This window comes from Rhinoderma darwinii, chromosome 4 (assembly GCF_050947455.1).
Source record: "Rhinoderma darwinii isolate aRhiDar2 chromosome 4, aRhiDar2.hap1, whole genome shotgun sequence".
NCBI classification, from domain to species: domain Eukaryota; kingdom Metazoa; phylum Chordata; class Amphibia; order Anura; family Rhinodermatidae; genus Rhinoderma; species Rhinoderma darwinii.
This window is the reverse complement of record NC_134690.1, coordinates 323,568,544-323,594,645: the sequence shown is the minus strand read 5'-3', so window position 1 is coordinate 323,594,645 and position 26,102 is coordinate 323,568,544. Positions and strand designations below refer to the sequence as shown.

At 45.7% G+C, this 26,102-nt stretch overlaps 1 protein-coding gene across 1 annotated transcript in view; it reads left to right on the top strand.

Annotated features, from left to right (window-relative positions):
* Window positions 1-2,767: 2,767 nt before the first annotated feature.
* The window catches only part of GALM (galactose mutarotase), a 79,831-nt gene continuing 56,496 nt past the window's right edge, over window positions 2,768-26,102 (top strand). The window contains exons 1-2 of the mRNA XM_075864430.1: window positions 2,768-2,835; window positions 19,571-19,759. Of these exons, the coding sequence (XP_075720545.1) occupies window positions 19,573-19,759 (187 nt within the window). The 5' untranslated portion in view covers window positions 2,768-2,835; window positions 19,571-19,572. The remainder of the gene's footprint in view (window positions 2,836-19,570; window positions 19,760-26,102) is intronic.

Genomic DNA, 26,102 nt, shown 5'->3' with positions numbered 1-26,102 from the left:
AACACTGTTCCTTTAAACGTGTCCCTCTGCCCCCAACAGTCCACTACTCTGTTCCGCTTGAAGGAATAGGTCCTCTCTGTAGACCTTTGGGCGGCCAATCTCTCACTCTGTCCAATGGATATTCCAACTCTGGGCTGGTACTCCGTCAGCCCACTGCTATCCTGGCAATGGCTTCCAAAGTCCCCAGTCTCAGGCATCATTCCACCCATTTGTATAACGACGGCTACACATGGCCTGCTGCCGAGCACAAACAAGCAGCAGGATCCTCTGGCATCACACGCGATCTCTCCCACTCACTGCCTAGACTTCCTTTATCCACCTAGTCATATGTAATGCAGTATGTCCCTTCCTACACTACGCACCACAACATTGACCTCAACGCCAGCAACAAGCCCTTATTCTCCAGCAAGTTGGCTGCCAAGTGTCTATTTGTCCCGGTGACCAGCAACATGGGCAGTGCTTGGCGTCACTGCTAGATATTGTGGCCTGCCAAACATCACAATACACACTGCAAATATCAGGAGCAGCAGTGGGAACATATCACATGGGGCAATAACGAAAGGGGAACATGCACAATTACTGTAAGGGGGGATATGAGAGTTACCTCCTTACAATATGGCTGTACTTCCTGTTGTCACAGGACATTTGCAAAAAATGGCTTACAAAAACAAAACAGAATAATGTTTACATAACTAGAAACATAATTACCAAACAGCTGCTCTATCTTTTGATTTACCAATATTTGACAAATTTTTACATTTTGGGTGGAACTCCTCTTTAACCCATTACCACATTTGGACATAACTGTACAAACATTTTAGCGCTGCCTTCCCGCAAATGGGTGTACAGTTGTTAGGGTATGTGCACACGGTAGCAGGCTTTTACGTCTGAAAAGACAGACTGTTTTCAGGAGAAAACAGCTGCCTCGTTTCAGACGTAAATGCTCCTCCTCAAATTTTGCGAGGCTTCTCTGACAGCCGTAAATTTTGAGCTGTGCTTCATTGAGTTCAATGAAGAACGGCTCAAATTACGTCTGAAAGAAGTGTCCTGCACTTCTTTTGACGAGGCTGTATTTTTACGCGTCGTGTCTGCACAGTACGTCGGCAAACCCATTCAAATGAATGGGCAGATGTTTGCCGACGTATTGTAGCCTTATTTTCAGACGTAAAACGAGGCATAATACGCCTCGTTTACGTCTGAAAATAGGTCGTGTGAACCCAGCCTTTCAATCCACAGCCCAGTAATATACAGCTGACATCCTGTTGCAACGGCTGAGATTAGAGTTACCTTAGGGGACCCCCATTTGGGAGATAGGTGCAGACCCACATCTATCAGACATTTATGACGTATCCTATGGATATACCATTAATGTCTGTCATGACACAAAACCTTTAACGCCTTGTTCACACAATGCAGATTTGCTGCAGATTTTGCATGCATTTTCTAAGCCATTTTAATTATTTATTAGAGAGTATTTTAGACTTACTTCATTTAGGCCGGATTTACACGAGCGTGTGCGTTTTGCGCACGCAAAAAACGCTGTGTTTTGCGCGCGCAAAAGGCACTCAACAGCTCCGTGTGTCATCCCCATATGATGCGCGGCTGTGTGATTTTCGCGCAGCCGCCATCATTATGACACTGTTTGGATGTTTGTAAACAGAAAAGCACGTGGTACTTTTCTGTTTTCAATCATACTTTTTACTGCTGTTGCGCGAATCACGTGCGTCCCACGGAAGTGCTTCCGTGTGGTGCGCGTGATTTTCACGCAACCATTGACTTCAATGGGTGCGTGATGCGCGACCAACGCACAAATATAGGACATGTCGTGCGTTTCACCCAGCGGACACATTCTGTGTGAAACTCACGGACTGTCTGCACAGCACCATAGACTAACATAGGTCCGTGCGACGCGCGTGAAAATCACGCGCGTTGCACGGACGTATTACACGTTCGTGTAAATCCGCCCTTAGACAGTGTCATGTATACGCAGTGCCACTTAAGGTATGTGCACACACAAAATCAAAAACGTCTGGAAATACGGAGCTGTTTTCAAGGGAAAACAGCTCCTGATTTTCATCCGTTTTTTTTAGCAACTCGTGTTTTTCACTGTGTTTTTTACGGCCGTTTATGGTGCTGTTTTTCTATAGAGTCAATGAAAAACTGCTCCAAAAACCGCTCAAGAAGTGACATGCACTTCTTTTTTGCAGCGGTTCTTCAAAATGGCCGCATAAAAAAACGGCCCGTTGGAAAACAGAACGCCATTTTTCCCATTGAAATGGGCAGATGTTTGGAGGCGTTATGCTTAAGATTTTCCGTCCGTTTTTTTTTTCTTCTCTTCAACAGAAAGATGGAATAACTGCGAGCGTTCTTTGCCGAAAAACACGTAAAAAAAGCGTAAAAAAATCGCGTAAAAAACCTTGGGTTTTTGAGGCGGAAAATGCCTCAAGATAGGGCATGTCGTTTCTTTTTCCTGCGGGTGTTTTCTTATTTTGCTCGCGGTAAAAAAAACGCCTCCATCTTCCATTGAAATCAATGGGAGTCAATTTCGGCCATTTTTTTCAGCGGATTTTGCCGCGGTTTCCGCGGCAAAAACTCTTTGTGAACAGGGCACTACTGAGAAGTCAAGTGGACGGAATGCAGAGCATGGCACGAACACATGCTATAGACTGCCATCCATACCCATAATACTCCTATCAGGACTTCTCTGTTCTGCTGAATAAAGTTTTAGGTTCAGAAGTAACAGGAATTGTGTCTCCTCCTCCAGCTGCACAGGAAGAAGTGGCTGACACAGTGTAACGCTGGTCACATGAGTCTTCTGCAGGCATTGGGATTCAGGTGCAGTATTTCCTGATTTCCAACGTTTATAATTGGCCAGATGTTTGGATTTTTAGACTCTATGTAGAGACAAGCATTGTTATATGCTGCACAACAGCTGCGTTATGTAATGTTCATGAAAAGCCTTCTTCACTGGGAACTCCAAATCTGCTTTGTTTTTATTTCTATACCACTGTCTGTCTATCTTATTAATATTGTTCTAATCCTAGAACATAATATATGTGGGGTTAGTGACTGCCTCCATTTTTTGGACTTGCACTCTAGTGATGGGAAATCTAGTTCATTTTGTGGATTAGTTCAGTGGGAACTAGTTGATTCAAAGGATTAGTTCATAGTGTATTTAGCTGTGGTACACTGTCGAGAAGTGATAGGAAAAATAGAAAATACATAGGGGAACCTTGGAACGTGTAACATTTCCTTTATATATATATATATATATATATATATACACACACACTCTCATAACAAACTAAGGCCTCATTCACACGGCAGGGTTTCCCGGCCGGGTGCCGGCCGTTCATAAATCGGCCGGCACCCGGCTGCATTAGGAATAATAGACCCCTAATGGGGCTATTCACACAACCGATTTTTTTGACAGCCGGGAAATCCGGCCGTCAAAAAATAGGACATGCTCTATCTTCGCCCGGGTACCCGGCCGCCCGGCTCCCATAGAAGTCTATGGGGCCGGGTATTACACGGCCATCACCGGAATGTGTTCCGAGTGATGGCCGGGTTTTCCGGCGCTTGCGCTCTATCTCCTCCTCCTCACAGCGCAGAGTGCATGTGAGGAGGAGGAGTTGATGCCATTCGGACGAATGGCATCGCTGTACACTGTGTGGCAGGGCCGGGGTGTGCAGCAGGTGGAAGGGAGCGCTGCGCTGGCTCCCGTCCCCTGCTTGTTTTCCTGGCCCGGCGACACCTTCGATGGCGCCGCTAGTAGCAGCAGCTGCTGCTGCTGCGGCTGCTACTACTGTAGCGACGCCACTATAGCAGAGCAGGGAGGTATCTCCCTGCTCTGCTATGTGCTAGCCGCGGAATCCCCGTGTTTTCGGGGATTCCGCTCCTGGACAGAGCGCTTGATGTCTCTGTCCATATCTGGGCAGTGACATCAGGGGAAACTCCTGAAGCGGAATCCCCGAACACATGGGGATTCCCCTTCAGGAGTTGCCGCTGATGTCACTGTCCGGATCTGCCCGGCCCGGCACGGTTGCAAAACTTTATGCAAGCCGGCCGGGCAGAATGGCCGATTTTACCGGCCGGCACTCGGGCTCGGGAACGACCCGTTCGTGTGAATCCCGCCTAAGTTGAACAATAACTAAAGGCTAGTTCACACTGCATTTTTGGCGCTGTTTTTGACACTGTGTCTGAATCAGCGCCAGAAAACTGCCAAAATCACCTCCCATTGATTTTAATGGGAGGCGGAGACGTTTTTTCCCCTGAGAGGAAAAACCGCTTGTGGGAAAAAAAATGTCTTCTCTTCCGGCGTTTCCATCTCTGACCTCTCTTTGACATCAATAAGAGGCAGAGAAAGAGTTTTTCGCCCGCGGCGCTCAATGGCCGTGGCCGAAAAACGCGGCAAGAAAGAATTTTGAAGCAGATATTTTCTGCCTGCAAAATACTCCGTGTGAACACGGCCCGAAGGTTCCGATTATGGTTCAAAAACAGGATTTATCCCACTTTGGATGTGAGTCTGTTTCTTCTCTCTGTAACTACTTGTCCTGCTTTTAAAAAAAATATTCTCTCACAGGGAATGGTAGAGGCCAGTATGTACTGAGGAGGTTGATAGGGAATGTATCATGTGACTCGTGAGCTAACTGAACTTAAAGGGGTTGTCCACCTTCTGACAACTGATGACCTATCCACCGTATAGGTCATAAGTATGTCATCGGTGCGGGTCTGACACCCGTACCCCGCACCGATAAGCCCCTTTGGTGGCCTGCGGGCACCGGATATTGTGGCACATAATGCTATGTATGGAGTCCGGAAGCAGTTGGCTCTTTGGCTCTGTACATAGCATAGCGACCATGCTGCAGAACTGCAGGTCCGCTCCTATTCACTTGAATAGGAGCAGAGCTGCAGTACTGCAGCTCGGCCGCTATTCTGTGGCCGGAGCTAAGTGCTTCCGGCTTGTACGTCCGGTGCACAGAGGCACCGGACCAGCTGATCTATGCGGGGCCCAGGTGTCGGACCCCCACAGATCATGGAGCCCAGATCAGGGGGCACAGTAGCCAATAGCAGCAGCTTTCCTTTACCAGCATTAGGAACTAAAAAGCAAGTGGTAATGTGACAGTGAGTGAATGAGCACAGCAGCTCCTTAGTCCTCACTGTCTGACTCCTCTTGCTTTAGTTCCTGATGAACTAATCTTTGCCAGGGAAGTGAACTAAATGAGTTAGTTCACTTTGATTCGTGAACTACCCATATCTATTGCACTTCTCCCATTCTGCCCTGGGTGATTTTAATCTGTTTAATGCTGGTTCCTACCATCCCCAAGAATATGTAGGTCTAGTCACAGTTCTGGGTGTATGTGCAGAGTAGGTTCCCACCTCATAGAGGACGGCTTGTCATGGCAGGTGGGCTCACACAATTTGATCAAAATGTGCTCTAAGAACCTCACTATTGTAAGTAGATTTAGCAGTAATGCATATTTATTTATATTTAGTGGCTTAGGTGGCATTAGTGTTCGCAGAGTGCTGTCGCCATTTTCTTGTGTGCTGTATCTATCATCTATCTATCTTATTAATATTGTTCTAATCCTAGAAAGGATAAAACTAGACTATACCGACAGGAAATTTTTGCGAATGCTGTATGATACATGTGGCACATCTTGCAAGAAGAGTTAGGGTATGTTCACACAGGATGAAAATGCTGCATAAAAGCGCAAGGCGTTTCCGCCCTGGTTGCCGCAGAGAATTTCGGCCAAAATACGGCACCAAATTGTGGTGCAGTTTTTCGGCCAGAACATCCGCTGTGTAAAACTTAACATAGATTAAAAAAAACAACACACATGGGATGAAACGCCATCCCAGGAGGCCGGTCTGGACAAAGAAGCACAAAATTCTGGGTAAGTATAAGATTATTTTTTGCGGCGGAATTGCAGTTTTTCTGCCACAAAAATGGCAGCATCTGCTATATGTTGCAGGTTTCACCTCGGAATTCAATGGGGAAAAGCCGCAACAAAAAAACAGCGATTATGCAAATGAAATTGACATGCTGCGGATTAAAAAACTGCACCGCAAGTCAATTTCTGAGAGTTTTTTCCGCTTATCATCTACGCAGCATATGAATCATCCACTCTGCTGCTACTGTATTTTGCTTCAGATTTTCCGCAACTAAATCTGTTGCGGAAAATCTGCTGTTTTTACACTACACAAGAACCCGGCTTGAATATTTTGCACCAAAAGAATCGAAGTCTAGTGAGACGCAAAAAAGTGTCTAAAACGCATAAAAAATTTGCCACATAGCATGTGCGCCAGTTTATTGGTGATACTTGAGCCAGAATTACGTCGCATTTCCTTAGTAAAACTCCCCCATAGTGTATCTTCTCCCATAGGGTATGTTCACACACGGCGGATACGCTGCCTAAAGGTTCACAGCGCATCTACCCTGGAGCCTGCCGGGAATTCCGACTAAAAAACCACACCAAATTGTGGTGTGGATTTCCTGCCCGAATGTTCGTGCAGGAAACAGTGTTGAAAAAAAAGGCCTATACTTACTTGTTGTCATGGCGACGCATCCCTCTGAGGTCTTGCAGCCCGGCCTCCCAAGATGACCCTTCATGTGACCGCTGTAGCCTGTGATTGGCTGTAGCAGTTACATGGAATAAAACGTCATCCCTGGAGGCCGAGCTGGACTCAGAAGGTGAGAAATCTGGGTGAGTATAAACTTATTTTTTTCTGAGTTTTGATCTTTGTTGTGGAATCGCAACTTTTCCGCCACAAAAATTGCAACATCTGCTATGTGTTGCGAGTTTTACCATCCAGTTGAATTCAATGGGGAAAACCAGCGATTCGGCAACATAAATTGACATGCTGCAGATTAAATAAACTGCATCGCAGGTCAATTTCTGAAAGTTTTTCTTCGGCTGTTTTTTTATGCAGCGTGTGGATGAGATTTGTGCAAAGCTTATTCACTCTGTGGCTACTTTATTACGCTGCGGATTTTCCGCAATTAAATCCGTAGTATTTACGCTATCTGTGGACTTACCCTTAGGCTGGATTCACACGAGCGTGTGCGTTTTGCGTGCGCAAAAGGCACTTAACAGCTCCGTGTGTCAGCCCCGTATGATGCGCGGCTGCGTGATTTTCGCGCAGCCGCTATCATTGACACTCCGTTTGGATGTTTGTAAACAGAAAAGCACGTGGTGCTTTTCTGTTTTTATTCATAGTTTTACAGCTGTTGCGCGAATCACACGCATCCCACGTAAGTGCTTCCGTGTGGCATGCGTGATTTTCACGCACCCATTTACTTCAATGGGTGCGTGATGCGCGAAATACGCACAAAGAACGGACATGTCGTGAGTTTTTCGCAGCGGACTCACGCTGCGTAAAAATCACGCAACTGTCTGCACGGCCCCATAGACTAATATAGGTCCGTGCGACGCGCGTGAAAATCACGCTCGTTGCACGGACGTATATATCCCGTTCGTCTGAATAAACCCTTAAGGTAAGTTTACATGCGGCAGATTTGTTGCAGAAACTTCTATAACTGCAAGTCAGTTCAATACATTTAAAAGGTGTTGTTTCTTAAGCAGGTACATGGATTTCTGCAAGCCCAATTAAGGCTGGGTTCCCACAGTGCAGATTTGCTGCGGATTTTGCATGTATGTTTTTTATTAACCTCCACTCCCTGTAGATAGCGCCACCGTAGCTCCCTGTAGGAGTGGAATCCTCAGCGGCCAGACCCTGCTCTAGAAGGAGCCCCTAACATGTCCATATATGGACAGTGGCGTCAGGGGCTCCCCTTGACCCCCCTTTAGATAGCGCCACTGTAGCTCCCTTTAGGAGTGGAATCCCCGGTGGCCAGACCATGCTCTGGCCGGGGATTCCGCTCCTAGAAGGAGCCTCTAACATGTCCATATATGGACAGTGGCGTCAGGGGCTCCCTCTAAGAGTGGAATCCCCTGCCAGAGTCGGCAACGCTCTGGCCGGGGACTCCGCTCCTGGAGGAGCCCCTGGTGTCACTATCCATATATGGACAGTGACGGGAGGGGCTACTCCTGGACTGGAATCCCCGGCCAGAGTACTGTCGACTCTCTGGCAGGGGATTCTGCTCTTAGAGGAAGCCCCTGACGTCATTGTCCATATATGGACAGACACGTCAGGGGCTCCGTCTGTGAGAGAAATCCCAGGCCAGTGTGATTCCGCTCCTACAGGGAGCTACAGTGGTGCTATCTCCAGGGTGGGGGGGGGGGGGGTCTTGGTGCTATCTCCAGGGTGGGGGGGGGGGTTGGTGCGGTCGACGGATGGGGGCTTGGTGCTGTCGACGGGAGGGGGCTATCTACATGGGCACTGTGGCACTATATGGGGATGTGGCACTATCTACAAGGGACACTGGCGCTATCTACATGGGCACTGTGGTACTATGTGGGCACTAGACCTATGTGGGCATTATATACAATGCACACTATGGCACTATCTCCATGGGCACTGTGGTGTTTTCAGGGGGTTGGGACAAATTAAATCCATCCGTTTTTCTTAACGGCCATTAAAAAACGGATGACAAACTGCCATTAAAAAGGGACAGACTGAGGCTCTATTCACACGACAGGGTCCGATTGTTGGCCGATAAAAACAGCCGTTTTGGTCCGTTCTTCTCTGACGTTTTGCATCCGTTCCATTTTGAGCCGTGTTTTCGTTTTTAACATCCGATTTTGACCCGTTTTGCATCCATTTTAAAAACGGATGAATTTCATTTGTACATTTTTTTGCCACACACTGTCCTCTGTAGATAATGCCACACACTGCCATCTGTAGATAATGCCACACAGCCCCCTGTAGATACTGCAAACATGCCCTCAGTAGATAATGCCACACAGCCCTGTAGGTGGTGCCACACAGACTCCTTGTAGGTGGTGCCACACAGACTCCTTGTAGGCAGTGCCACACAGACCCCTTGTACATAGCACCCCCGTATATCGCAACCCCCTTCCCTGTAGATAGCTCCACTGTAGAGGACCACTCCAGGAGAAATCCCTGCCGTCACTGTCCATATATGGACAGTGACATCAGGGACTTCTCCTGGGGCGGAATCCCCAGCCACAGCTTTGGCAACGCTGTGGCCGGGGATTAGGGATTCCACTCCTACATGGAGCAAAAAAATCTTCTCACATGCACTTCGCACTGTGAGGAGGAGAAGAGAGCGAGCGAGCAGCAGAAAGCACAGCCGTCACTCAGATCACATCCAAGTGGCAGCAATGCTTTACACGGCCCCATAGACTTCTATGGGAGCAGTGCGGAACAGGCCAAAATAGGGAATGCTCCATTTTTTTTATGCCATTATCTACTGAGGGCAGCGTGTGGCATCATCTACATTTTGGTAAACCGAGCCATCAAAAAATTGTCCGTGTGAATAGCCCAATTTGGGGTCTATTGATCCTACTGCGGCCGTGTGACGGCCATTCAAATCCTGGCCGTCACACATCCGAAAATCCCTGTCGTGTGAATAGGCCCTGACTGAAAATGGATGAAAATTTGGAGACACGCTGATGCAAAATGGCTTAAGGCTCTATTCACATGACAGGTCAGAGTGTCGGCCGTTTCGGTCCATTTTTCTCATCCGTTTTGCATCTGTTCCGGGTCGTGTTTCTGTTTTTAACGGCCGATTTTGACCCATTAGATGATGCCCCACACTGCCCTCTGTAGATGATGCCCCACACTGCCCTCTGTAGATGATGCCACACACTGCCCTCTGTAGATGATGCCACACACTGCCCTCTGTAGATGATGCCACCCACTGCCCTCCTGTAGATGATGCCACACACTGCCCTCCTGTAGATGATGCCACACACTGCCCTCCTGTAGATGATGCCACACACTGCCCTCCTGTAGATGATGCCACACACTGCCCTCCTGTAGATGATGCCACACACTGCCCTCCTGTAGATGATGCCACACACTGCCCTCCTGTAGATGATGCCACACACTGCCCCCCTGTAGATGATGCCACACACTGCCCCCCTGTAGATGATGCCACACCCCCTGTAGGTACTATATAGAAGAAAACCAGGCACTCACAAATTTTCATATGAGAGTTATTTCTTATTTTTAGCAATCCACAGACATAAATGGTAACGTTTTGGTCAATTATAAGACCTTTCTCAAACCGTCGGATTGCGTGTGAACTCTATGTAAAGTGTAACTGCGCTATGCTGTGACGTCCACCGCCAGTCGGAATTAGCGCTCTTTTACATTTTACGCATCAATTACATTGAAAAAAAAGTGCTTGCAAGTGCGTGAAAAACGCATGCCACTCACAAAGCACACTGATGCATAACTCAATGCACGCGAACAGATTTACGTGCGTTTTTTACGCACGTAAACTCTGTCACGCTCGTGTGAATGTAGCCTAAGGAGCAGTGTAGTTGTGAATCCAGCACTGGGGCAAGACAGTAAAACACTTAATAGAAGATAGCAGCAGCATCTCTGTGTGTCTCTTTCCCACTCTGCAGCTGCTCCTTCTTCCTGCTCCCCTCTCTCCATTGACTGCTATAGGCAGTTGCAACCTAATCTGTCAGTGAAGCTGAGAATATGTCTCTCCTCTGCTCTGAGTGAATTCTGTGTGAGTTAACATTTAAGGCTACATTCACACAAAAAAATGGTGATCAACTGTCAGTTTTTCATGGCCGTTTTGCATCAGTGTGTCTCCAAATTTTCATCCATTTCCAGTCCATCCGTCCGTCTTTAATGGCCGTTTGTCATCTTTTTGCCATCTGTTTTTCATGGCTGTTAAAAAATAAAAAAAAGGATGGATTTCATTTGTCAGGGATTTTTTTTTTGTCCCAACCCCCTGAAAACACCACAGTGCCCATGTAGATTGTGCCGCAATGTCCCTGTACATAGTGCCACAGTGCCCACATAGGGCCAGTGCCCACATAGTACCACAGTGGCCACTGTAGATAGTGCCACAGTGCCCACTGTAGTGCCACAGTGAAATGCCATAGTTCCGACATATAAAGTGGCAGTGTGTACAAAGTGCCCTCTATAGATAGTGCCCATATAGTACCACAGTGCCCACATATATTTCCCTCTAGGGATCAATAAAGTCTTATCTTATAATGTGACAAAGTGCCAGTGCCCACACCGTGCCCATTGTAGATAGTGCCCACATGCTACCACAGTGTCCCCTGTGGATAGTGACACACCTCCATACAGTGCCCATGTAGATAGCGCCACCCCCCTGTAGATAGCACACCCCTGTAGATATTGTCACTGTAACTCCCTGTAGGAGCGTAATCCCTCTGGCTGGGGATTCCGCTCATAGACGGAGCACCTGATGTCTCTGTCCATATATGAACAGTGACGTCAGAGGCTTTTTCTAAGAGCGAAATCCCCTGCCGTCGGCAACCTTCTGGCCGGGGATTCTGCTCCAGGAGTAATGCCTTGATGTCACTGTCCATATATGGATAATGGGGTCGGGGGCTTCTTCAGGAGCGGAATCCCCAGCTAGATAATTTCCGACATTTCACTCTTATAGGGAGCCCCTGACTCCACTTTCCATATATAGACATGTCAGGGGCTCCATCTAGGAGCTCAATCCCCGGCGAGAGCGGGGTCTGGCCACCTGGGATTCCGCTCCAATATAGAGCTACAGTGGCGCTATCTACATAGGGGGGTGGTCAAAGGCAGCCTCTGACGCCACTGTCCTTATATGGACAGAGACGTCAGGGGCTCTCGTCTGGGATTCCGCTCCTACAGGGAGCTACAGTTGCGCCATCTACATGGGGGCGCTATATTCAGGGGGGATTGCCATCTATGGGGGAGGGAGTTTGCTATCTACAGGGGTGCTATCTACATGGGGGGTTGCTATCTACAGTGGGAGAGGTCCATATATGGACTGTGACTTCAAGGGCTTTCCCAAGACAGGACTTTCCCAGACAGTGCTTTCAGGGGATTCCCCAGGTTCAGCGCTCAAAGTAGCGCTGTGTGCGGGGAGTCCTCGGCCAGGATCAGTTTTTACCGGCCGTTACAAGGATTGATTCCTGAAAAACGGCCGATAAAAATTGATCCTTTGGGATCTATGGCCAAAAATAGGACATATCCTATTTTTTGTCGGCTGGTATTCACGGGCCGTTAAAATAAACGTCCGTGTGAATACACCCATAGTACTTAACTGTTCCAAAAATGGCCGTGTGACGGCCGTTATAAAAACGGCCGCCACATGTCCGTTTTTCACTGTCGAGTGCATGTAGACTTATAGCTCTCCTGGATCCAATTCTGGTTTTACCTTACAAAATGCAGGCAAAATTTGCATCAAATCTGCACTGTGGGAACCCAGTTCCAAAGAGTTGGATACGCTGCGTGAAAACTGTGCAGCGTATCGGACCTGGAGACCACAACATATTCCGTCCGAAAAACTGACGAAAAATTGGAAGCAGAACGCCTCCAAACATCTGCCCATTCAATGGGAAAAACGGCGTTCTGTTCCGACGGGGCGTTTTTTTACGCGGCTGTTTTGAAAAACGGTGAGTAAAAAAATGGCCGCGAAAAATAAGTGCATGTCACTATTTGAGCCGTTTTTGGAGCCGTTTTTCATTGACTCTATAGAAAAACAGCTCCAAAAACGGCTGTAAAAAACGCAGGGAAAAATGCTAGTTAATTAAAAAACATCTGAAAATCAAGAGCTGTTTTCCCTTGAAAACAGCTCTGTATTTTCAGACGTTTTTTGCTGAGCGTGTGAACATACCCTCAATGTAAATGCTGCGGAATTTCCAGCCAGAATTCTGTTGCAGAAATTTCCCTGCGTTTACGCTGCGTGGGACTGCACCCTTAGGCCTTGTTCACACAGTGCAGATTTTGTATGTGTTTTTTTTAAGACAATACCAGTAACAAAACCTAAACAGAAGAAATATATAAAGGAAGGCTCTCCTAGATCCAATTCTGGTTTTGGCTTAAAAAAATCAATGTAAAATCTGCAGCAAATCTGCACACTGCGTGCAAGGCCTTAAAGGAATTATTCACATAGTTTTTTGCTGCAAATGGTTTTTTTTCCGCCCCCAAAGAAATGACTCCAGTGAAGGAAATAAGTATTTGATCCCTTGCTGATTTTGTAAGTTTGACCACTGTCAAAGACATGAACAGTCTAGAATTTTTAGGCTAGGTTAATTTTACCAGTGAGAGATAGATTATATTTTAAAAAAAAACCAGAAAATCAGAAAGTCAAAATTATATATATTTATTTGCATTGTGCACAGAGAAATAAGTATTTGATCCCCTACCAACCATTAAGAGTTCAGCCTCCTCCAGACCAGTTACACGCTCCAAATCAACTTGGTGCCTGCATTAAAGACAGCTGTCTTAAATGGTCACCTGTATAAAAGACTCCTGTCCACAGACTCAATTAATCAGTCTGACTCTAACCTCTACAACATAGGCAAGACCAAAGAGCTTTCTAAGGATGTCAGGGATAAGATCATAGACCTGCACAAGGCTGGAATGGGCTACAAAACCATAAGTAAGACGCTGGGTGAGAAGGAGACAACTGTTGGTGCAATAGTAAGAAAATGGAAGACATACAAAATTACTGTCAATCGACATCGATCTGGGGCTCCATGCAAAATCTCACCTCGTGGGGTATCCTTGATCCTGAGGAAGGTGAGAGCTCAGCCAAAAACTACACGGGGGGAACTTGTTAATGATCTCAAGGCAGCTGGGACCACAGTCACCAAGAAAACCATTGGTAACACATTACGCCGTAATGGATTAAAATCCTGCAGTGCCCGCAAGGTCCCCCTGCTCAAGAAGGCACATGTACAGTCCCGTCTGAAGTTTGCAAATGAACATCTGGATGATTCTGAGAGTGATTGGGAGAAGGTGCTGTGGTCAGATGAGACTAAAATTGAGCTCTTTGGCATTAACTCAACTCGCCGTGTTTGGAGGAAGAGAAATGCTGCCTATGACCCAAAGAACACCGTCCCCACTGTCAAGCATGGAGGTGGAAACATTATGTTTTGGGGATGTTTCTCTGCTAAGGGCACAGGACTACTTCACCGCATCAATGGGAGAATGGATGAAGCCATGTACCGTCAAATCCTGAGTGACAACCTCCTTCCCTGCACCAGGACATTAAAAATGGCTCATGGCTGGGTCTTCCAGCACGACAATGACCCAAAACATACAGCCAAGGAGTGGCTAAAAAAGAAGCACGTTAAGGTCATGGAGTGGCCTAGCCAGGCTCCAGACCTTAATCCCATCGAAAACTTATGGAGGGAGCTGAAGATCCGAGTTGCCAAGCGACGGCCTCGAAATCTTAATGATTTACAGATGATCTGCAAAGAGGAGTGGGCCAAAATTCCATCTAACGTGTGCAAACCTCATCATCAACTACAAAAAACGTTTGACTGCTGTGCTTGCCAACAAGGGTTTTGCCACCAAGTATTAAGTCTTGTTTGCCAAAGGGATCAAATACTTATTTCTCTGTGCACAATGCAAATAAATATATATAATTTTGACTATGTGATTTTCTGTTTTTTTTTAATATCATCTATCTCTCACTGGTAAAATTAACCTAGCCTAAAAATTCTAGACTGTTCATGTCTTTGATAGTGGGCAAACTTACAAAATCAGCAAGGGATCAAATACTTATTTCCTTTACTGTATTTCCAGAGAAACTTTGTGCGTTTAATACATTTGCATGTGCTTTTGTACATGCATTTTTCCCCCCTATTTACGTCATTGGAGAGATAGGCTACAAAAAAAATATACATACAGAAAGCTGTGATTTCCAGAAACATATCATTCTCTGCAAAGGAGGGCAGGATGCGCGAAAAACACACTTAAAAAAAGACGTTTTGTGTGAAACACATTGCACTCTTTGGCTGGGTTCACACGAGCACATTAACGTCCGTAATGGACGGACGTATTTCGGCCGGAAGTCCCGGACCGAACTCAGTGCAGGGAGCCGGGCTCCTAGCATCATAGTTATGTACGATGATAGGAGTCCCTGCCTCTCCGTGGAACTACTGTCCCATACTGAAAACATGATTACAGTACGGGACAGTTGTCCTGCAGAGAGGCAGGGGCTCCTAGCATCGTACATAACTATGATGCTAGGAGCCCGGCTCCCTGCACTGAGTTCGGTCCGGGACTTCCGGCCGAAATACGTCCGTCCATTACGGACGTTAATGTGCTCGTGTGAACCCAGCCTCTCACTTGAAAATACCCTGAAGAAAATGCCATTTGTGAACCCGGGTAAACGCTGGTATAATATTTGCTTTGTATACAGAAAATTATGCACTCCGTACAAAGTGGATATTTTATTTTTTATTACAGAGCCCTGTCTTTTTGGGAGTGATTAGTCTAGCAGAGCCATACGAGCAAAATGGTTTCTCATACATTTTATTCTCTTTGTATATAGGTTGTGCGAAATTAAGATTTTTGTTTTCACAGAAACCGCGTCACTCCTGGTTATGGGCTGTGTTTTGAATTGCAGCTCAGTCCCATGCAACTGATTTGGGCAGATATGCAGTTCTTGACAGAGAAGCACTGTTCCTGGAAGAAAACTGCCACATTTTTCTAAATTTAATTTCTCACTGTGAATCGTTGACACACTTGTAGCGGCAATTCACAGGTATTGCAGCCTTTTCTCCCATTGAATTGAGCAAGAGGAAATTAAGAGAAAGCAGCGCTCGTACGAACGCTGCGGCCGCTTCAAAACAGCTGATCGGCGGGGGTCCGGATAGTTGGACCCTGACTGATCAGCTATTGCTGGCCTATCCGGAGGGAAAACGAAGTCACTCACTTCTGCAGCGGAATCCCCGACTCTATGGCCGGGGATTCCGCTGCAGGAGAAGTGAGTGACTACACTGTCCATATATGGACATTGAAGTCAGTGACTTCTCCTGGAAGGGGGGGGGGGTGGGTGCAACCTACAGGGGGCTGGGTGGCATCGCCTACAGGGGGCAGGGTGGCATCGCCTACAGGGGGCAGGGTGGCATCGCCTACAGGGGGCAGGGTGGCATCGCCTGCAGTGGGCAGGGTGGCATTGCCTGCAGGGGGCTGGGTGGCATCGCCCGCAGGGGGCTGAGTGGCATCGCCCGCAGGGGGCTGAGTGGCATCGCCCGACGGGGGCTGAGTGGCATCGCCCGCAGGGGGCTGAGTGGCATCGCCCGCAGGGGGCTGAGTGGCATCGCCTAGAGGTGGCTGTGTGGCATCGCCTAGAGGTGGCTGTGTGGCACCGCCTAGAGGTGGCTGTGTGGCATCGCCTAGAGGTGGCTGTGTGGCATCGCCTAGAGGTGGCTGTGTGGCATCGCCTAGAGGTGGCTGTGTGGCATCGCCTAGAGGGGACTTGGTGGCATCACCTACAGGGGGCTGGGTCGCATTACCTACAGGGGGCTGGGTGGCATTACCTACAGGGGGCTGGGTGGCATTACCTACAGGGGACAGGGTGGCATTCCTGCAGGGGGCAGGGTGGCATCGCCTGCAGGGGGAAGGGTGGCATCGCCTGCAGGGAGCTGTGTGGCATCGCCTACAGGGGGCTGTGTGGCATCGCCTACAGGGGGCTGTGTGGCATCGCCTACAGGGGGCTGGGTGGCATCGCCTACAGGGGGCTGGGTGGCATTACCTACCATGGGGGCTGTGGCATTATCTACAAAGGGCTGTGTGTGGCAACAAATTTAAATGAAATTCATCCGATTTTAAAACGGACAGGGAAAAAAACGGATGCAAATCGGGTCCAAATCGGCCGGTAAAAACGGCAACTCGGCCCGGAACAGAATCGGAACGGATGCAAACCGGCCGGGAAAATCGGCCAAAAAGGCCGATTTTCTCGGCCGACGCTCAGACCCTGTCGTGTGAATGAGGCCTTAGGCCCTGTTCACACTGAGTTTTTTGACGCGGAAACCGTGCCGCAAAACTCCTCAAAAACCGCCTCAAAATGCCTCCCATTGATTTCAATGAGAGTTGGACGAGTTTTTTTACCGCGAATAAAGAAAACGTGTCGCGGTAAAAAGAAGCGTCATGACCCATCTTGAGGCGGTTTCCGCCTCCAAAACCCCATTTCAATTAGTCAGAAAGAGGAAAAAAAAGCCTCGACCAGTGTTTTGACGAGTTTTTGTCAAACCACTGTGCAAAAACAGTCTGGAGTAGTTTTTGCATGAGGAATTTTCCTCCTGCAAAAAAACTCTGTGTGAACACAGCCTTAAAGGGAACCTGTCACCAGCATTTCACCTATTAAACCAGCAATACCAGGTGGTAGTGGGTGAAAAATCATTTCTATATAACCTGTTATTGTCTTCTTAGTCGGCTCTGTAGCTTTAGTATTCAGTTTTTAGTGTTCCCACACCGTATGCAAATGAGCATAAAAGAGTCAAATCTTCATTAGAAAAGAGTCAAATCTTCATTAGAAAAGAGTCAAATCTTCATTAGAAAAGAGTCATAGCTTCATTCCTCCAGTGTTTCCGAGTTTACCCCACCTCCTTACTTTTGATTGACAGTTCCTCACCTTCCCCCAGCACACAAAATCTCACGCTTGTGCATTGACGTCCTCTTCTGGAATGTGCGTACAACGGGACGCCAGATTATTACGATAAAAAGCGCAAAATGTTTGCAGACCGTTATTTGCAGTCGGAGGAGGAGTTTGGGAGAGGAGATAACGGCAATGAACTTTTGATAGCAGCGGCCAGTGGGGGATAAGTAAAGCTCAATAGGTGAAATGCTGGTGACAGGTTCCCTTTAAAGGGAACCTGTCACCAGCATTTCACCTGTTAAACCAGCAATACCAGGTGGTAGTGGGTGAAAAATCATTTCTATATATCCTATAATTGTCGTCTTAGTCGGTTGTGTAGGTTTAATATTCAGTTTTTTAGTGTTCCCACACCATATGCTAATGAGCATAAAAGAGTCAGACCTTCATTTGAAAAGAGTCAAATCTTCATTCCTCAAGTCTTTCCGAGTTTACCCCACCTCCTTACTTATGATTGACAGCTCCTCGCCTTCCCCCAGCACACAAAATCCCACGCTTGTGCATTTATGTCCTCTTCTGGTGTGTGCGCACAAAGGGACACCGGATTATTACGATAAAAGGCACGAAATGTTTGAAGACCGTTATTTACAGTTGTCGGAGGAGTTTAGGATAGGGGATAACGGCAATAAAGTTCAATTGGTGAAATGCTGGTTACCGGCTCCCTTTAAGGCCCAAACTAGGCTGCGTCCTTAACCCCTTCCCGACATTTTACGTATCCATACGCCAAAGTCGGGTAGGGGAAGTATGGAAAGGGCTCATGAAGTGAACCCGCTCCATACGATGCCGGTGTCGGCTGTTTGTTACAGCCGACACTTCAGAGTAACGAGCGGCATCGCGCTCGTGTGTGATCCCGCTCGTTTAACTCTTTAAATGCTGCGGTCAATAGCGACCGCAGAATTTAAATCGTTACAAAGAGGGGGTGACCCCCCTAACAGCTCATCGTGCTCCTCGCAACACAATCGCGGGGGGAGGGGGCGATAGTTGCTATGGCTGCCTGGGGGCTTAATGAAGACCCCAGGTCCACCATCTTTGTGCACCTATTAAGCCCTACCTCCGGCAATATCAAAATCACGATATATTAGTATTGCAGTATATCGTGCAAGCGATCTAACGATCGCTGGTTGAAGTCCCCTAGGGGGACTAATAAAAAAATAAAAAATTAGTTAAATAAAGTGTTTGTTTTTTTTATGTAAAAAAAAAAAGACAAAATTACAAGTTCAAAAAAAGAATATTTTCCCCCTAGAGCATAGTAAAAAATATAAATAAATAAACATAATTAGTATCACCGCGTCCGTAAAAGTCTCAACTTTTACAATATATCATTATTTAACCCGCACGGTGAACGCTGTAAAAAAAAAAATTTAAACACCAGAATCTCTATTTTTTTTGGTCACCTCATCTGCTTCAAAAAAAGAAATAAAAAGTAATCAAAACGTTGCATGTATCCGAAAATGGTATTATTAAAAACGACAGCTTATCCCGCAAAAAATAAGCCCTCATACCTTACCACTTAATCGACGGAAAAATAAAAAAGTTATTGCTCTCTGAATTTGGCGACACAAAATAAATTTTCTTTTTTACACATAGGATTATACTTGTAAAAGTAGTAAAATATAGAAAAAAACTATACATATTTGGTATCGCGCAATAAAACAAAGAAGGAATCGCTGTTTTTCTCATTTTCTACCCCACAATTTCTTTTTCCCCTTTCCTAGTACATTATATGGCACAATAAATGGTGCTACGAAAAACTACAACTCGTCCCGCAAAAATCAAGCCCTCATAGCACTATATTGACGGAAAAATAAAGAAGTTATGGCTTTTGGAAGGTTAGGAGAAAAAAACGAAAATGAAAATCTGAAAAAGGGCTGCAGCGGTTAATGAGTTTTCTTATACTTAACAAAGTACTATTCTATTTAGTCATTTTCTGATAACATAAAAAAATCATCATAATATACCTTCTGGGCGCTTAGGCATTCGCAGAGTCATGAGTAATATCAGCATCTGCGCTATAGTTATTAATAATATTTAACATTTTCTATTCACACTTTACTACAGCAATGACATCAGTGACGAGAAATATATTTGGCAACCTGTCAGATGGCAAGACGGTGGAAATGTTTCTTCTCGAGTCAAACTTCGTCAAGGCAGAGATCATATCCTTTGGCTGCATCATAACTCGTTTAGAAACAAAAGATAAACATGGAAATTTCACAGATATTGTTCTTGGGTTTGATAGTTTGGAAGGTAAGTTTTCTTTTTTTTCTTCATTTATCAGCCTGTTATGGTATGTCCCGGTTTGATAGTATAGTAATGCAATGACTGTGTGGATGCATACATCTGAGGCGGTCTGGCAGACTACATATACATCAGAACATTGGTACAAAACTCATGAAAAAAATCGAAATCTGGCTATACAGTATTTCTCTGTTAATTTTGTATTGAAATTGGACTCAAAAGTGTGATATATCCTATTGTTGCGTTAGAATCTTTGTTAAAAAAGCTTAGCTTAGCTCTCAGTGTGACCATCAAAAAAGGAGCATATCAACTGGAATAATATATATGCATTGTAAATGAAGAAATCTGTTAGAAATCCGCAAGTTAATAGGCATAAAACACATTTGAAATCTTTGGTCGCCTCTGTCTCAGCTGATCTCCACTTCATAGTAAAGTCCGCCTTATTCGTTTATAATACAGCTGTACGTAAACAGCGGTGGTTTATTACCTCGGGCCCAATGGTCTCTGTATTGGGAAATCCAATGTTCCCCTTGGGTCTCTAATTCTTCGACCTCCTGGGTGATGCAAGCACAAGTTCAGGAAAGTACAGGGCTCATCCCACAAGCTTATATCCCCAGCCAGGGGCGGATTACAATGAGGGCAATATGGGCAAGTGCCCGGGGCCCGAGGCAGGAAGGGGGCCCAGTTCGCCCCGGTTCTCCCTTACCGGCTGTTAAAATTACAGGGAAGCGGCACCGCTCACCCAACCAGTGGCTATACACTACACTACGCACTACACAATAAAAAAGTTACTATAGTAACGGGAGCCGCGGCCCGTTACAATAGTAACGGGAGCCGCGGCCCATTACTACAGTACTTACCTTCCTGTTTCCGGTGCGCAGCGCATGACGTCACCATCATCCTGAGTCAGGACATCCGCCGCGGCTGAAGAGCAGGGTAAGTTTGATACCCCTTCTGCTTGAAGCTGATGGCTTGGGGTCCGACTCCCAGGACCTCCGCCAATCACCTGTTTTGAAGGGGACGCAGCACTCGTACGAGAGCTGGTGCTTCCCCTTCATTCCGGTCACTTGCTCACACTGAATCCGTGTGGGCGATTCACAGTGTGAGCGAGTAAGTGAAATGAAGGGGAAGCAGCTCTAGTACGAGTGCTGCGGCCCCTTCAAAACAGGTGATTGGGGGGTCCCGGGAGACGGACCCCAAGCCATCAGCTATTGATGGCCTATCCTGAGGATAGACCATCAATGTTTAGGGACTGGACAATCCCTTTAAGCCTAGAGGGCCCATGCAGGCTTAGAGGGCCCATGAGACAGGATCACAGATTGTGTGATGCTGTCTGCTGGGCCCTGTATCTAAGCCAATCACATGGTAGGCTTAGATACAAGGCCCATGTGTGATCCTGTCTGTTGGGCCCTGTATCTAAGCATCTTACATAAGCACATGGTAGGCTTAGATACAGGGTCCCACAGACAGTATCACACATGGGCCCTGTATCTAAGCCTACCACACGTGTTACTAATCGTTTTTTGTGTGTTTTCTTACGGGTTCGGTCGTTGGACTACGTCGGATTCCAGGACTACTTCGATGACGGCATTTTTATTATCAATAAAATGGTTAATGAGGGTTGTCTGAGTGGTTTTTATTTCAATAAAATATTTTTTCTATGTCTTTGTTTGTTTTTTAAACTTTATTACTACCGCCTTAGTAATGGACGCCGGCTGATTGACAGCGTCCATTACTAAGGCGAGGCTTAGTGTTAGCCGGTACAGAGGCTAACACTAACCCCCATTATTACCCCGGTACCCACCGCCACCAGTGGTGCTGGGAAGAGCCGGGTACGATCCAGTACCTGACCATCTGTAGTGATGGTCGGGCAATGGGGCGGCCGCAAGCTGGTATTATTAGGCTGGGAAAGGCCAAAAGCTGTGGCCCTTCCCCCCTGGTAATGTTAACCTGCTGGCTGGTTATAAAAAATGGGGGGGACCCCGCCAGATACAACAGCAGCAGCCTAGGATTACCAGGGGGGGGGAAGGGTCACTGTTTTTGGCCTTTCCCAGGCTGATATTACCAGCCTGTGGTTGACCCGGTACCTGACCATCACTACAGATGGTCGGATACTGATTCGTACCCGGCTCTTCCCAGTACCACTGGTGGCGGTGGGTACCGGGGTAATGGGGGTTAGTGTTAGCCTCTCTGCCTGCTAACATTAAGCCTCGCCTTAGTAATCAGCCAGCAGCTATTAATAAGGCGGTAAAAGTAAAGTTTAATAAAATACAAGGACATAGAAAAAATATTTTATTGAAATAAAAAAAACAAACACAACCCTCATTAACCATTTTATTGAGAATAATAAAACGCTGTCATTCAAGTAGTCCTCGAATCCGACATATTCCAACAACCGAACCTGTAAAATAACACAAACACACAAAAATAATTAGTAACACATAAAAAAGCAAAACAATTTGTAATGACGGGGTAGGGAGACAGACAGGTGAGCCCTAATCTACCCGCCACTCAGTCCCTGCCTACTTGCAACGGCCCGTCCTAGGCGACAGCGTACAACTGGGCGACGGTCCCTACGCTCAATAAGTGCACGACAGACAAACAGACAAGGGTACACAGAAGCTAAGGAAAATGGGGCAGTTGCCCACGGCAACACAGTGAGCAACAAGAGTAGTGAACGAGCCGAGTCAAACCAGGAGTGCATGAGGTACAAATCGCAGAGCAGGAGCGTAGTCAGTAAAGCCAGGGTCAAAAATGAAGCAAGGTCAATAATCATAGCAGGAGCAGCAGAGCCAGGAAACAGAAAAGAATCACAGGCAAAGGAGGAGCAAGAAATGCAGGTATAAATAGACAGAGGGCGGGAGCTAGCTCCGTCTGGCCAGGCTGTGATAGGCTCTCCCACTCCTCAGCCTCCCAGCCTGACTGGTAGAAGATCGTGTCACTCTCTCAGACTTAGGAGCAGGTGCAGACTGATTACCCACGGGCGTCGACACAGAAGCTGTGTCTGGCAGATCCTTTACACAATTCTTATACTTACCTTTTCTGGGTCCAGCACTGGAACTGCAATGTCAGCGAGCTGGTCCCTATATCTAATCCTATCATGTGTGATACTGTCTGTTGAGCTACTGTATCTAATCCTATCATGTGTGATACTGTGCTGAGCCACTGTATCTAATCCTATCCATAGTTTGTAGGGTCGTAGTGCTATAGATATGCTGTCTCCTATATTCACACACACACACACATATTCAGGGGCACAGTGTATAGTACTATTATATTCAGGAGCGCAGTGTATAGTACTATTATATTCAGTAGTACAGTGTATAGTAATATTATATTCAGGAGCACAGTGTATAGTAATATTATATTCAGGAGCACAGTGTATAGTACTATTATATTCAGGAGCACAGTGTATAGTACTATTATATTCAGGAGTACAGTGTATAGTACTATAATATTCATTGTATGATACTATTATAGTTAGAAGCATAGAGTGTGGCATCATGAGAATTTTATCTTCGTTTACAGGTGCGGAAATGTTGGAAAAGTGAGGAGCCAAAGACATCTGAGCTGCAAACTGCAGAAATGGGCCGTGCCCAGGAGAATTCATCATAGAGGTCTGGACCGGATGGAGAAGAAAAGAGAAAAAGAACGAAAAAGAATCTGAGGCGTCACCGGTGAGTCACTCAATATAAATGTTTATTCTACCTGTGACTGATCAGTACTGTAGTCACTGTATGATCTGCAGCAAGATGACGGATGGTAGCATTCTTTTTGTTAAACCGCAACTCCCAGCATATCCTAACCATTGTTCAGGCTATACTGGGAGCTGTCGTTTTATGATGTACAAGTTTATATGGCAGGGGTTTAACTGAATTTGCAAATGATCTCTGTACTGAACTGTATTTGTTCTGGTGCTGTATATATGTACTGAGCTTGATTCTGGTGCTGTGTGTGTATGTATATATATATAATGTACTGAGCTTTGTTCTGGTGCTGTATATATATTTACTGAGCTTGGTTCTAGTGCTGTATTTATGTACTGAGCTTGGTTCTAGTGCTGTATATATGCACTGAGCTTGGTTCTAGTGTTGTATATATGTAATGAGCTTGGTTCTGGGGCTGTATATATGTGCTGAGCTTGGTTCTAGTGCTGTATATATGTACTGAGCTTGGTTCTAGTGCTGTATATATGTACTGAGCTTGGTTCTGGTGTTGTATATATGTAATGAGCTTGGTTCTGGGGCTGTATATATGTGCTGAGCTTGGTTCTGGGTCTGTATATATTTACCTTCTCTTAAGGTAAAAGTATATGTTAAATCTACTGTTACCTTAAGAGAAGGTAAATATGTACAGTAAAAACTAAATCCAAAAAACCATGGAGGAATCTCAGTTTTTTCCAATTCATCCATTATATGGTACTTTACATGGTGCAAATAAAAACTATAACTCCTCCCGCAAAAAAATAATCCTTCACACACCACTCCTTTGATGTAAAAATAAAAAAGTTATAAAGCTCCTGACCACTTCATACGGTACAGCGTCTTCGGAGTTCGCAGGGGGGGGGGGGGGGGAGGCCCAGACCTGAAAAAGTGCCCGGGGCCCATGGTACCCTTAATCCGCCCCTGTCCCCACCAGTACCAAATTCTCTGCTTCAACCCTACTTGTACCAATACACACAACTCAAGTCTCTCCAAATTTACAAATACAACTACCTGACTTGCATAGGCCCCATAACTTGTTTTAAAGAACATTGTACCTTATCCTGCCCTCCTACTCATGCCATCTCTAACCTATACATATTACTCACGGAAATGAAAACCACTTTACACCAGACAATATGAACAGGAAGTAGGCACCTCACTTCCCCAAAAATAATGTAATAAATATTTATTTTCTCAGAAATTGTTAACTTCATGTAAAGCTGTAGAGACAAACTACAAGCTTATCTCACAATGGCATAGGGTCCTCACTTCTATTAGACAATTACTTCACACAAGGGCAAATACAAACACCTATGGCTTTTCTGCCAGGGTCCCAAACCATTCTGGTAAGTGGTCCTTAGATTAAAAAAGTGGTTAACCAATGTTTTATTAGACCTAGACCCAGTCCCTTTAATAACTTGTACTATGAAAGGCTAAAAATTGGTCAAGTCCACCTCACCTTTACTGTATTTGCATGTCTCCCGGACATAAATACTTAGGCTTTATTCACATGACCGGGTGTCAAATCGGGCAAGAAAAACTGCCGTTTTTCATGGCTGATTTGTACCCATGCGGGACCCGTTTTCACGTATCCCTCATAGCTTTAGAGTCACATGTCTTATTTATTCCGGGCCGTAAAAAAAACGGCCGTGTGAATAGCTCCACAGACATGAATTAATCTTAATGCAGCAGTGTGACGGCCGTTAAAAAAACAAAAACGTGACGGCCGACTTTCCCTGTCGTCTTGATAAGCCCTGAGAAAGAAAGTAATATTAATAGACACACCAGAACTCAAATCTGGCGGTGTTACCACATGTTGGTTCTGGGTAGTCTTCTCTAACTCACTAGGTTATCTACAGGTCCAATGACAAGGTACATTATGATTGACCAGTATTCTTAACTCTGAGTCACAAGCTTGGACTAATGCACTTTTACATGCCGATGGGATGCATTCACAGCTTTTTGGGGCTATTGGGGTAATTTTACATTATTGAACACATTGTTATATTTTAAACCCCCACCCTTTGCAATGTTCAACTATTGTTTTCCTACCAATACTTTCTAAATGGGTACTGTATTCCTTGATCAAAACTGAATAAAGAATTTTGCAAATACATTAGTATGTTTTCATGCATGGGCTACTTGTTGGAGGTCCAGAATAGAGAAAAGAAGTTGTTGGATAAATAGGGTAGAAAGGGCTATATAGCAAGTTCTGAAGCTGGCCATACACATAATGCTCAATTCACACCAGTTGGCTGTGTACGTCTGGTACATTTTTGCATATACGTCTGCCAGCTTTCAGTTTGTTATTTTAGTTATTTTACTGTTTGGAAAAACGTGAGCTGCAGAACTTTTCAAAACCGACTACAAAAAAAATATACATTAAGATATACAATTTTAATAATGGAAGTCAATGAGTATATCTTTGTATATGTTTGCACAATATACACTTGGATTGGCCTGCAGGAAAAAAAATCCAAAACATTCAATTTCCCTTTTAAAAAAGAAAAACATATCTGTTAAATGCATGAGACTGTATACACTTTTTTTTTTTTTTTATGGATACGTTTATCGATGGAGACTTTCTAGACCGTATCAGTTTATTGGTTCAAGCTTACACTGTCAGGATTTTAACTTATACTGTCAGT